Source organism: Mobula birostris, chromosome 5, assembly GCF_030028105.1.
Source record: "Mobula birostris isolate sMobBir1 chromosome 5, sMobBir1.hap1, whole genome shotgun sequence".
In the NCBI taxonomy this organism is placed as follows: Eukaryota; Metazoa; Chordata; class Chondrichthyes; order Myliobatiformes; family Myliobatidae; genus Mobula; species Mobula birostris.
Genome location: NC_092374.1, coordinates 174,058,130 through 174,071,177, shown reverse-complemented (window position 1 = coordinate 174,071,177; position 13,048 = coordinate 174,058,130). Strand labels below are relative to the sequence as shown.

The 13,048-nt window shown below is 43.9% G+C and overlaps 1 protein-coding gene across 5 annotated transcripts in view; it reads right to left on the bottom strand.

Annotated features, from left to right (window-relative positions):
* The window catches only part of atp11a (ATPase phospholipid transporting 11A), a 168,993-nt gene that overhangs the window by 97,300 nt on the left and 58,645 nt on the right, over positions 1 to 13,048 (bottom strand). For all 5 annotated transcript variants that reach the window (XM_072258911.1, XM_072258912.1, XM_072258913.1 and 2 more), the window contains exons 7-10: positions 12,882 to 12,985; positions 7,170 to 7,220; positions 6,427 to 6,491; positions 5,389 to 5,470 (exon numbers count right to left, since the gene is read on the bottom strand). In XM_072258911.1, coding sequence (XP_072115012.1) covers positions 5,389 to 5,470; positions 6,427 to 6,491; positions 7,170 to 7,220; positions 12,882 to 12,985 — 302 coding nt within the window. The remainder of the gene's footprint in view (positions 1 to 5,388; positions 5,471 to 6,426; positions 6,492 to 7,169; positions 7,221 to 12,881; positions 12,986 to 13,048) is intronic.

Below are 13,048 nucleotides of genomic sequence, written 5' to 3'. Positions count from 1 at the left end.
CAATACCCAAGGTGAGACCTCACCAATGCCTTGCCTCAGCATCACATCCTTGCTCTTGTATTCTTGAAATGAATGCCAACATGGCATTTGCCTTCCCCACCACTGACTCTACCTGCAAGTTAAACTTTAGGGTGTTCTGCTCAAGGACTCCCAAGTCCCTTTGCATCTCAAGGTTTTTGGATTTTCTCCCCATTTAGGAAATAGTCTGCACATTTATTTCTACTACCAAAGTGCATGACTATGCATTTTCCAACATTGCATTTCACTACCAGTGTCTTTTATCTTTTCATTTTCTTAACTCTATCCACAGGATTCTACATCTTCTGACCCTATGTCACCTCTAAGGACTCGATCTCATTTTTTTCTAAACCAACAGAGGCACCCTAACTCCTCCACCTATCTGCCTGTCCTTTTGATAAAATGTACATCCTTGGATGTTACGCCACCAGCTAAGATTAAGATCTATTTTCAGCCACAACTCAGTGATGCCCAGAACATTATACCTGCCAATTTTTAAACTGTGTTACAAGATCATCTGCCTTATTCCATATACTGCATGCATTCCAATACAACTCCTTCTATCCTGTATTCAATACCCTTTTTGATTTTGCCCCCATGTTACACTTCAAGTCACCCCACTGATTGCAATGTTGTCCTATCATTTGCCTGTCCTACATCACAGTCTCACTACACACTGTACCAGCTGCTTGATCTTCAGCCCCATCACTCTTGTTCCCATCTTGCAGCCAAATTATTTTAGAATCTCCCCAACAGCTTGAGCAAACCCACCTCAAGGACACTGGTCCCACTCGGTTTCTGGTAAAACCTGTAGTTTTTGTACCGGTCATACCTTCTGCAGAAGGGATCCCAATGATCCAGAAGCTGAAACCCTGCCCCCTGCATCAGATGCTCACTCATTCATCTTTACCTTCGCTCCAGTCCTGTTTTGACTAGCCTGTGGCACTGGGAGTAATATCTGTATTACTCCTGAGGTGGTCCTGCTCTTCAGCCTCTTCCCCAACTCCTGTTACTCACTGCACAGGACTCTTTCCCCTTTTCTATTTACGTCATTGGTGCTGATCTGCACTGTGGCCTCTGGCTTCTGACACTCGCTTCTGCAACCGCTCCGAGACGTCCTTGACCTTAACACTTGGGAGGCAACACACCACCTTGGCATCTTTCTCACAGCCACAGAAACTCCTGTCCGTCCCTCGAGCTGTTGAGTTGCCCATCACTCTTGCACTACCTGTCTTTACCATTCCCCGCTGAGCCTCAGAGCCAGCAGCAGTGCCACTGGCCTAACTGCTGCTGCTGTGCCCCACAGGACATCCACCCCAGCAGTATCCAAAGCAGGGGAATGTCCACACTGCACTGACCACTTCCTCCCTTTACTTCTCCTGGTGGTCACCCGTCTACTGTCCGAAGCCTGCTCTCGTGGCGTGAGCTCCTCTGTAAAAGTCTCACCCATGAGGTTTTCAGCCTCCCCGATGCTCCTGGGTATATCCAGCTCCATCTCCTTGACGTGGTCAGTCGGGAGCTAAAGTTGGTACACTTCCAGCAGATGTCGCCATTAAGGAGATTGTTAGGTACCCCGAAATCCCACATCTTACAGGGGGGAGCATCCTGCTGCCTTAACTACCATCCTGCCTACACCTGTTATACCTTTAGCTCAAACCCCTTAAGCTCAAGTTCTGCAATTGACTGTACGAATCGAAAAAGCTCAGCACTTGTGACTTCCTCCTGTTCTAACCGAAGCTTGTTGAGCCAACTGGAACACTATCCCACTCCGCTTACAACTCTCTTTTTATTGGCTTAAATAAGACTCGCTCCCAAAGAGACTTGCAGTTTTCAAATGGCCCCAGCCCAGCAAGATGTCGGTCTCTCACTCCGTACTTCAAACACCAGCATCCCCTATCCCTTTTTAACCATGTTATCTACCTGTGCCAGCACTTAAGGACTTTGAGTTTGCACACCAAGATCTCCCTGGCCCTCAGTACTCGTTAAGACTTTACCATTCATGGTGAACCTCCTTGCTTTATTAGTAATCCCAAGATGCTCCTAACAGACGGGGCCAAGGAACTGGAGCTGTAGCTGGTTGGTCATCAGCTTATTCAGGAGAGTGCGGTGACAGACAGGAGCCACAGGGAGGTATCACACCCAAGTTGGAGGACGCAGGTAGCTGGGTGACTGTCAGGAGACAGAGAGAGAGGGAATAACAGACAGAGTCCCCCTGTGGCTGGTCCCCTCAGTAGAAGGTATGGACTACGGATATTGGGTTTTTTTTGGGGTGGGGGGGGGTAAAGAAGAACAATCCACCAAGGGATAACACAGGAACCCCAGGTCTCTGGCACTATGGGCCAGAAGGGAAGGAGGATAGAAGAGGAGAGTGGTGGTAGGAGATTCAATAGTTATAGGAACAGACAGGAGATTTTGTGGGTGTGAAAGAGACCCCTGGATGACATGTCACACCCCAGATGCCAGGATCATCTCGGATCAGGTCCACAGCATCCTTAAGGATGAGCAGTTATGACACACATTGGTACCAATGACATAGGTAGGAAGAGGGATGCAGCCCTGAAGGGAGAATACAGGGAGTTAGGTAGGAAGCTGAAAAACAAGACCTCAAGGATAGTGATCTCTGTGCCATGCACCAATGAGGGCAAGAATATGAATAATATGACAGTTGAATGTGTGGCTGAAGAATTGATGTAGGGATCAGTTGTGAACAGCCTGGTTCAGAGACCCTCTAGGTCACAGGTTCCCAACTATTTTTAATGCCATTATCCAAGGGGGTTCCCAAACCTCGCATCAACACAATAGAGATGAAACAGTCTATGATTACCTCCTCACAAGGAGATACTGCAACAGAACAATGGTCATACCTTCGTGACATCATCCACGAATCAGCACTCTCTATCTTTGGAAGAAAGACCACAAAGACCAGTGACTGGTTTGAAGCAAAGTCCAACATCCTGACTCCTGTCATCAAAGCCAAGCGTGCAGCTCTCACAGAGTACAAGCGCTCACCATCCGACCAAACACTCCAGGCACTTCGAGCTGTTAGAAGCAAAGTGCAACAGACTGCAAGACAGTGCGCAAATGGCTACTGGCTCCAGCTCAGTGAGGACATTCAGACAGCAGCTGTGACAGGCAACATCAGATCGATGTATGATGGTATCAAGAAGGCCCTTAGCCCATCGCAGAGCAAGACAGCACCCCTGAAGTCATCAAGCAGTGAAATAATCACAGATAAAAGCAAGCAGATAGAACGCTGGGTAGATCACTACTCTGAGTTCTACTCGAGGGAAAATGTTGTTGTTAGCTCAGCCATTGATGCCATCGATTGTCTACCAGTCATGGATGAACTCGACTCCAAACCAACCATTGAGGACCTCAGCAAGGCAATTGACAGTCTGGCCCCAGGGAAGGCTCCTGGCAATGATGGGATTCCTCCAGACCTGATCAAACACTGCAAGAGCTCACTCCTCCAACCTTTACATGAGGTCCTCCGTTAGTGCTGGAAGGAAGGAGCCGTACTACAGGACATGCGCGACTCCAGAATCGTCACTTTGTACCAGAACAAGGGTGATAGGAGCAACTGCGACAACTACAGGGGTATCTCCCTCCTGAGTATTGTCGGCAAGGTCTTTGCTCATGTAACTCTGGCATGTCTACAAACTCTGGCAGAATGGGTCTACCCTGAGTCTCAATGTGGTTTTTGTGCAAGGAGGTCAATTGTTGACATGATTTTCTCACTCCATCAACTCCAGAAGTGCAGGGAACAACAGAAAACCCTCTACGTCGCTTTCATCGACTTGACCAAGGCTTTCGACCTTGTCAGCAGGGATGGGCTCTTTCAGGTTCTCAAGATCAGCTGTCTCTTAAAACTCCAAAGTATCATCAAGTCATTCCATGACGACATGAGGGCTACTGTTCAGTATGATGGCAGCTCATCAGAATCCTTCGCTATTCATAGTGGAGTCAAACAAGGATGCGTGCTGGCCAAACATTATTCGGCATCTTCTTCTCTCTGCTATTGAAGCACGTGTTTGGGTCGTCGACAGAAGACATCTACATGCACACTAGGTCTGATGGGCAGCTGTTCAACCCTGCATGACATGCTGTTTGTCAATGACGCTGCTATAACCTTGCACACCAAACAGCAACTACAAACTCTCATGGACCGCTTCTCTAAGGCATGCATGGACTTGGGGCTTACCGTCAGCCTAAAGAAAGCAAATGTCCTTGCCCAGAACGTAGTGGAGACACCTGTCATTACCATCGATAATTACGATCTAGAAGTGGTCCACGAGTTCACGTACTTGGGGTTGACCATTAGTGACACTCTCTCCCTCGATGCTGAAATCAACAGGCGTATTGGCAAAACAGCATCGGTCCTTGCTCGACTCTCCTCGTGGGTCTGGGAGAATCCGAAACTCACTACAAAGACCAAGACTGTCGTATACAATGCATGCGTTATCAGCATCCTCCTGTATAGTAGCGAGACTTGAACCATCTACTCCAAACAGGAGAGGAAACTCAATAGTGTTCTCCTGCGCAGCCTTCGCTGCATCCTCGGCAACACCTGGAGAGACAAAGTCCCAAACTCTGAGGTCCTCTCCCGCGCTGGACTTCCCACAATGTTCACGCTTTTAAGACAACGCAGACTGCGCTGGCTGGGCCACGTCCGTCGTATGAAGGATGGTAGACTGCCAAAGGACATCCTCTACAGAGAACTAGCAACAGGCCAGAGGAACGTTGGTAGACCCCAGCTTCGCTTCAAGGAGCTCTGCAAGTGCGACATGAAAGCCTTAAAAATCAACACAGAGTGCTGGGAGGATACAGCAGGTGACCGCAACAAATGGCAAGGTACTCTTCAGCAACACCTAGAGCAAGGTGAAAGAGTGATCCTGAGTCAGTTTGAAGAGCGGAGGTAAACGGAGAGCACAGCGGACAATTCCACCACGCCCTACGCATGCAGCAACTGTGGCAGAGCCTGCTGTTCTAGGATCAGCCTCAATAGCCACAGTCGACGCTGCTTGACAAACCAGTGACTACCAGATGCGCAGTACCCATGGTTGACCACGACCGACGGAGGCCACTAACTAACTCTAACTGTGGACCCCAGGTTAGGAACCCATGGCCCAGACAGAGACAGGAGTTGGTGGTTAAGGAACCGAATCAATGCAAAAGACTTAAAGCAACACTTTGGTCTTCCCAATATTTAATCGCCGAGGTCTAATGCATTCTCACTGAAATTACTGATATGAATCAATAGCAAAAACCAAAAAGACTACTTTATACCACCAGGAATACATTTTCAGAGCAATTCTGCAAATGTATTAGTCTCAGTATTCTGGTTTCAAGTGGTAATGTCAGGGAGCTCACTTTTCTACAGCAGAACGCTTCTGAGATTTGGATTGATAATTCAATGCCATCTTGGTTTCCATGCCCGTGTATATTGCCACACCTGAAACACAAGCAAAGTATAATGGAGTAAAACAAACTATATGAAATACTGCACAAATATCAATGTTTCCTAATGCTTCCAGCAACTATTCTCTAGATTTTCAACAATGGAGCACAATTCAATTACTTATAGTTAATTCTCTGAAGTCCCACATCTAAGCAGATTCAAATCCAATTTGAGGAATTACCAAAGAAACTACCAGATAGCTGTGCAAGTTAAATGATCAAATATTGTTGCTAATTAATCCTCTGGATAGATGAGAATTAAATGCAGTAAATTTAAATTACCTAATAAACTTAAGGATTTTATTGTTACTACAATATTTTGGCAGTATAACTGCAAATGAAATGTCTACCTCACGTAATTTCACAAAGTGAGGCAGCCTAAAGCACTTGAACAATTTGTAACCAGCTTCACTGCATTAAAACACTTTCGATCAGCCAAATTAAAGAACTCACAAGTCAGGCTTTCTGGTTTGTGCCCACTGCTAGCAGGTTCTTAAAATAACAAGAAAAACCTGAATACCTCAAACTATTTTTTTCCTTCCCCCCCCCCCAACTCAATCCTCAACATCTTGTTTGTTTTATTGGTTTTTTTTGCATACTTGTAAAGTTTATGTTTAAGTTCAGGTAAATTTGTTTTCTTGTCAGCCACTGTGCTGCTGCAAAAAGCTGTAGGTATTACGCCTATGAAAACAAAGTTGAACTTGATTGAAGGCTATAGAGGTCCTAATGTTACGAATGCTTATATCACTTCTGCTTCAGTGAACATATTCCTGAATAGGAGGTATTCAGACCATTTACAGGAGTCAGGAGGACTGTTCTAACCAAGGGAGTAGACACACTTGACCTAAACATTATAAAATGACTAGCACTAAGTGAATAGAAAAATAAAACTGCATGCCACCATGAATGGAACTACACCACCATACATAAAAAGTTAGAAGGCGTTTTTACCATAAACTGATTGTGTATTTTTTAAAGTTGCTCCTCTCAGCAGCACATTCTCCGATCCCAAAGGCCTGTTGAAAGTTTAAAAGTTTTTAGAAAAAGTAAAGATATAAAAGAAAATTGCAATGTTTAGGTGACTTTAAATTATTTTGTAAATGGAGGCTAGGTACGTTCCTCAGCCAAGGTGAGATTTACAAACAAATACAGATCTCTTCCCTCACACAGTAAGTAAAACTGTATGGGTCACATTAAATTATTTAAGCAGAGGATGCCCTAAAGTAAATGAGGCAATGTGAAGTTAAGACATAGCTTGGGGTGGGTGGGCACAGTTTGGGGAAATATTAGACTAGATAGAGGAACAACATGACCATGCAATGAATCATAGTCCAACACCAGGTAAATGCATCACCGAGGTAGAAGAATCTAAAGGAACTGCTACCAGTACAGGGAAACTATTCCCATTTCTCACGCTCAGTTTTTTTCCAGAATACCGGGCAGCATTGTGGTGCAGCTCGTAGAGCTGCTTCATCACTAAAACAACACATGTTCCATCACAACCTCTGGTCATGTGCACGTAGAGTCTGTGATAGTGTGGGTTTGCCAAAGTGTTCTGGTTTCCTGGCACATTGTTTAAAAAAAAAGTGCAAGAATCACTAGGACACGTTTCCATGTTGTAGGACTCAATCTAATACATAGGAAATCAAGATATTGACTATGTATTACAGGAGATTAAAGCAAATTCTACTTACCTTGCAATTGGCCCCTCTGACTCATGGTAAATATTGATTCGACCAACAAAACTACAAGTGGAAAAAAAATCATTGCAAACAATGCTGTTAGTAGGGTTTGTGGAAATTAGAATCCAAGTTTAGAGACTACCCAACCATCCCCTCCATGACAAGAGAGCAGAAATCACATAGTCTCATCCTCCTGCGTTGATTAATTGAACTGATCTCAACACTTCAAATAGGTATGATTGTCTCGGAGGGAACGGTGGGTGTTAGAGGGGAGGGTAGAGCTGGAATGGTTGAGGGAAATGTTAGACAAGATAGAGGAACGAATGACCATGCAATGAATCATTATCCAACACCAGGTAAATGCATCACCAAGGTAGAAGGAAAAGGAACTGCTACCAGTACTGGGAAACTATTCCCATTTCTCAGGCTCAGAATCTGCCACTATTAATAGCAGAGCAGAAAAGTTAGAGGTTTAACAATGGATAAATATTTTGATAAACCTGTTTTTTAGTGGAGTGATTCATATGTAATGGCTTACTCTTTCACAGATATAAATGTGTACAAAATGAACTTACTGACCACATTTTACAAATACTATGCAGGCTCCTTCCACCAGGATTGAGGGTTTAAACTGATTTAACATGGGATTTGATAGACACATTTATTGATTAACAATTGGATTTTGTTGTTGAATAACAAAATGCCTTTTTTGGTTGGCTGCCAATGACTAGTGGTGTCCCACAGGGGTTGGTGTTGGGTCTGCTACTTTTCACATTACTGACCCGGATGACAGAACTGATGGCTTCGTGACCACATTTGCAGAAGATTACAAAGACAGTAGGTAGTTTTCAGGAGGTAGAGTCTGGAGAGGACTTGGACAGATTAGCAGAATGGGCAAAGAAGTGGCTGATGGAATCTCATGTTTGGAAGCACTTTGGTAGAAGGAATAAAGGCATAGACCATTTTCTAAATGGGGAGAAATTTCAAAAGTCTGAGGTGCAAGGGGGCTTTAGAGTCCCAGTACAGGATTCACTAGCAATAAGGAAGGCAAATGCTTTGAAAGGACTAGAATACAAAATGATGCAATGCTGAAGCTTTATAAGGTGCTAGTCAGACCACATTTGGAGCTTAAGCACATTATTAGTAGTTATGAGAGCCATATCCAAGGATGAATGTGGTAGTATCAGAGAGGGCCCAAAGAGCTTGACAAGAATGATCCTGGGAATTAAATGGTTAATGTATCAGGAACGTTTCATGGCTCCGAACCTGTACTCACTACAATTTAGAAGAATGAGGGGGGTGGTCTCATTGAAATCTACAGAATATTGAAAGGGCCGGATACAGTGAACGTGCAGAGGACATTTGCAATAGTTGGAGAGTTGAGGGCCAACTGTTAGGCACCATCTCAGAATAGAAGGATGTCCCCTTAGAACAAAGATGAGGAACAATTTTTTTTAAAAAAACAAGATGGTAGCAAATCTATGGGATTCATAGCTACAGACAGCTGCGGAGACGAAAGTCATTGGGCTTATTTAAAGCAAAGGTTGATAGGTTCTTGATTAATATGGATGTCAAAGACAGGAGAATTAAGTTAAGAAAGAATATAAATCAGCCATGACCAAATGGTGGAGCAGAGTTGATGGGCTGAATGGTCTCAATTTTGCTCCTATGTCTTATGGTATTATAATGGAGATCCGAGTCAGACAAGAAAATAATGTAAAGTACTTCAAACAGAACTGTAGGATGAACTGTCTCAACAATTTTTCATTTACGATGGGTCATCCATCTTTTTGTTTGCACAACCTGAAGACACAAATCTTCAAAAAGAATTAGGTACTTTTCAGAGAAATCAAGGAAGAATAGCTGGTTAGATTGGGTTGAATGTCAAAAGTGAGAGTGAGGAAATAGATTGGCCAGATATTGACAGAGAGTGGGGAGATAGTACAATCTTAATAGGCATCTGGGGACTGGATGAGTGTGGTATTCAATGGGATCAATCACTAAGAGAGAGTGAGATTTGGCCAGCATGAGAATGAAGGAAAAGCAGGACATAGATGGGTGGTGAGCATGTGGTAGGTCAGATGTTAGAAGTTGCAGTAGGGAGAAGATTAGGATCAACAGAAAAATGAATAAAAGCAGTAGAGCATTGGGCTTCTCATGATCTTTTGCACGGCAGAAAACACAGATGATTTTTTTTAAAATCTCAGTACAGCTGCCGCAAAACAAATTTCATTTCACAAAAACAATGATAATAAACTTGATTTTGATTCCCTTAATTCTCAATCCTCTTAATACCCAAAAACCCAACATTCAGTGACTGGCAACACACATCAAAGTTGCTGGTGAACGCAGCAGGCCAGGCAGCATCTCTAGGAAGAGGTACAGTCGACGTCTCAGGCCGAGACCCTTTGTCAGGACTAACTGAAGGAAGAGTGAGTAAGGGATTTGAGATTCAGTGACTGGGCCTCTACAGCACACCTGGAATTAGGATTGGAAAGATACATGACCATCCAGGTGAGAAAATTCCATTTCATTCCAGTCCTGAATGACTGGCCTGTTTTGAGACTGTGACACCTAGTTCCAGAGCTGCCGTCCACAGGTCCTGCAGTTCAAGTTGAATCCTGGCCTCCACTGCTATCTATGTAGAACTGGCATTCTTCCTGTCACTACTTGGAAGGCCAGGCTGCTCCAGTTTCCTCACACACCTCAAAGACGTGCAGAATGGGAGTTCAACTGTGAATGCCCACTAGGTGAGCGGCAGAATTTGGGGTTGGGGAGGGGGGTTGATAGGAATGTGGGAGAGATAAATGGGATTAAATGTAGGATTAGTGAACATAGGTGTTCATTGTCGACATGTTGCAACACAAGGCTTGTTTCTCCGCCTGTTGACCGACTCAATGAATCCATCCATAAGACGTAGGAGCAGAATTAGGCTATTCAGCCCATCGAGTCTGCTCCGCTATTCCATCATGGCTGATCCTGGATCCCACTCAACCCCATACACCTGCCTTCTCACCGTATCCTTTGACCGATCAAGAAACAATCAACTTTTGCCTTAAATATACCCATGGACTTGGCCTCCACCACAGTCTGTGGCAGAGCATTCCACAGATTTACTACTCTGGCTAAAATATTACTCCTAACCTTTGCTCTAAAGGGTCACCCCTCAACTTTGAGACTGTGCCCTCTAGTTCAGGATACCCCCACCACAGCAAACATCCTCTCCACATCTACCTTATCTAGTCCTTTGAACATTTGATCCCCCCACATTTCTCTAAATTCCAGTGAGTACAGGCACAAAGCTGCCAAACTCTCCTCATATGTTAACTCCTTCATTCACAGAATCATCCTCATGAACCTCCTCTGGACTCTCTCCAATGACAACACACATCTTTTCCAAGATATAGGGCCCAAAACTGTTGGCAGTACTCCAAGTGCGACCTGACTAGTGTCTTATAAAGGCTTAGAATTATCTCCTTGCTTTTATATTCTATTCTCCTTGAAATAAATGCCAACGTTGCATTTGCCTTCTTTTACCACAGATCAACCTGTGAATTAGCCTTATGGAGTCTTGCGTGAGGATTCCCAAGTCCCCCTGCAACTCTGATGTTTGAGTTTTCTCCCCACTTAGATAATAGTCCGCACTATTGTTCCTTTTGCCAAAGTACATTATCATATATTTCCCAACACTGTATTCCATCTGCCACTTTTTTGCCCATTCTTCCAACTTGTCTAAGTCCTGCTGCAATTGCATTGCTTCCTCAGCACTACCTAACCCTCCACCTATCTTCGTATCATCCACAAACTTTGCCACAAAGCCATCAATTCCATTATCCAAATCTTTGACAAACAATGTAAAGAGTAGTGGGCCCAAAACTGACCCGAGGAATACTATTCAACAGCAGCCAACCAAAACAGGTCCCTTTTATTCCCACTCATTGCCTCCTGCCTGTCAGCTATTCCTCTATATATGCCAGAATGTTTCCTGTAATGCCATGGGATTTTATCTTGTTAAGCAGCCTCATTCATGTGTGGCACCTTATCAAATTCCTTCTGCAAATCCAAGCAGATGACATCCACTACTTCTCCTCTGTCCACCCTGCTTGTTACTTCCTGGAAGGATTCTAACAGATTGTCAGGCAAGATTTCCCTTCACAAGAAACTATGCTGACTTTGACTTATTTTATGGCAAAGTTATTACAGATGGTAGGGGATTCTAGGACAAGAGGGCACGACTTCAGGATTGAAAGACGTTCTTTTAGAACAGAGATGTGGAGAAATTACTTTAGTCAGAGAATGGTAAATCTGTGGAATTTGTTGCCACGAGCAGCTGTGGAGGCCAAGTTATTGGGTGCATTTAAGGCAGAGATAGATAGGTTCTTGATTATCCAGGGCATCAAAGGGTATGGGGTAAAGGCAGGGAAGTGGGGATGACTGTAAGAATTACATCAGCCCATGATTGAATGGCGGAGCAGACTCGATGGGCTGTACGGCCTACTTCTGCTCCTACATCTTATGGTCTTATTATTAGTTTCCAAGTACCTTGAAACCTCATCCCTAATAATAGATTCCAACACTTTCCCAACCACTGAGGTTAGACTAACTGACCTATAATTTCTTTTCTTTTGCCTTCCTCCCTTCTTAAAGAGAATGATGTAACTTCCACCTCACCAGCATCATTTTCCAGTGGTCCAATATCAATTCTCAACCCCCCCCCCCCTTTACTCTTATATAACTGAAAAAACTTTTGGTATCCTGCTTTATATTGTAGGTTAGTTTACCCTCATTTTTCCTTCTTATAGCTTTTTAGTTGCCTTTTGTTGGATTTAAAAAGCTCCAACTTCCCACTCACTTTTGCTATCGTATATGCTTGGCTTTTACACAGTCCTTAACTTCCTTTGTCAGACATGGTTGCCTACCCCTGCCATTTTAGAGCTTCTTCCTCTGTGGGACACATCTACCTTGCGCCTTGCAAACTATTCCCAGAAACTTCAGCCATCTCTGCTCTGCCATCAACCCCACAGTATCCTCCTCCAATCCACCTGGGCAAGCTCCTCTCTCATGCCTCTGTAACTCCCTTTTCTTCCATTGCGATACAGATACATGCGAGTTATGCTTCTCCCTCTCAAATTGCAGTATGAATTCAATATTATGATCACTGCCTCGTAAGGGTTCCTCTAGGTTAAGCTCCCCAAGGTCAGGGTTATTACACAACATCCAGTCCAAGATAACCTTTCCCCAATTAGGCTCAAGTACAAGATGCTCGAAAAAGCCATTTCACCGGCATTCAACGAATTCAAATTCCCTCTCTTGCAATCCGACACCAACCTGATAATCTATGTCTTTTAGTCTCTCACCAAGGAAATGTTCTGCAATTCTTTAAAAAAAATAAGAAGGTAGATTACCTAATTTTTCCATGGTACATTTTATACCTCAAGTTTTTGCCAATTTTCTCGGGGATTAAGCTGGCTGTTACATTACAGGGTGATGAAGTGATGAGTAAGTGGGATGCTGAAGGATACAAAGAGTGAGAGGTGACGGAAACTGGACTCTTGGATACTAAAAAGAGCAGAGAGTGAGGGATTTAAGTAAATGGGAAATTGAAGGATCTAGGGATACAAGAATGTTTGTGATTAGTATGCGTGCATTACTGGAAAAGTACACAAACTGTTAGGAACCACCCACCCTTCCTACCACTGCTGTCCCAGTTCTACCAGCACTCACTTGTACAGATCAGGTTGGGGCTGCTCACACTCAATCGTGGCATTCAAAGAGTCCAATTCTGCCTCAGTCCGCAAAGATTTTGTTTCTTGAACAGCATGATATGTCTGAAAGAAGAAATGTGAATTCTTAAACATCTGTTCTCACTTGAATTCATCTGAGGCGCAAAT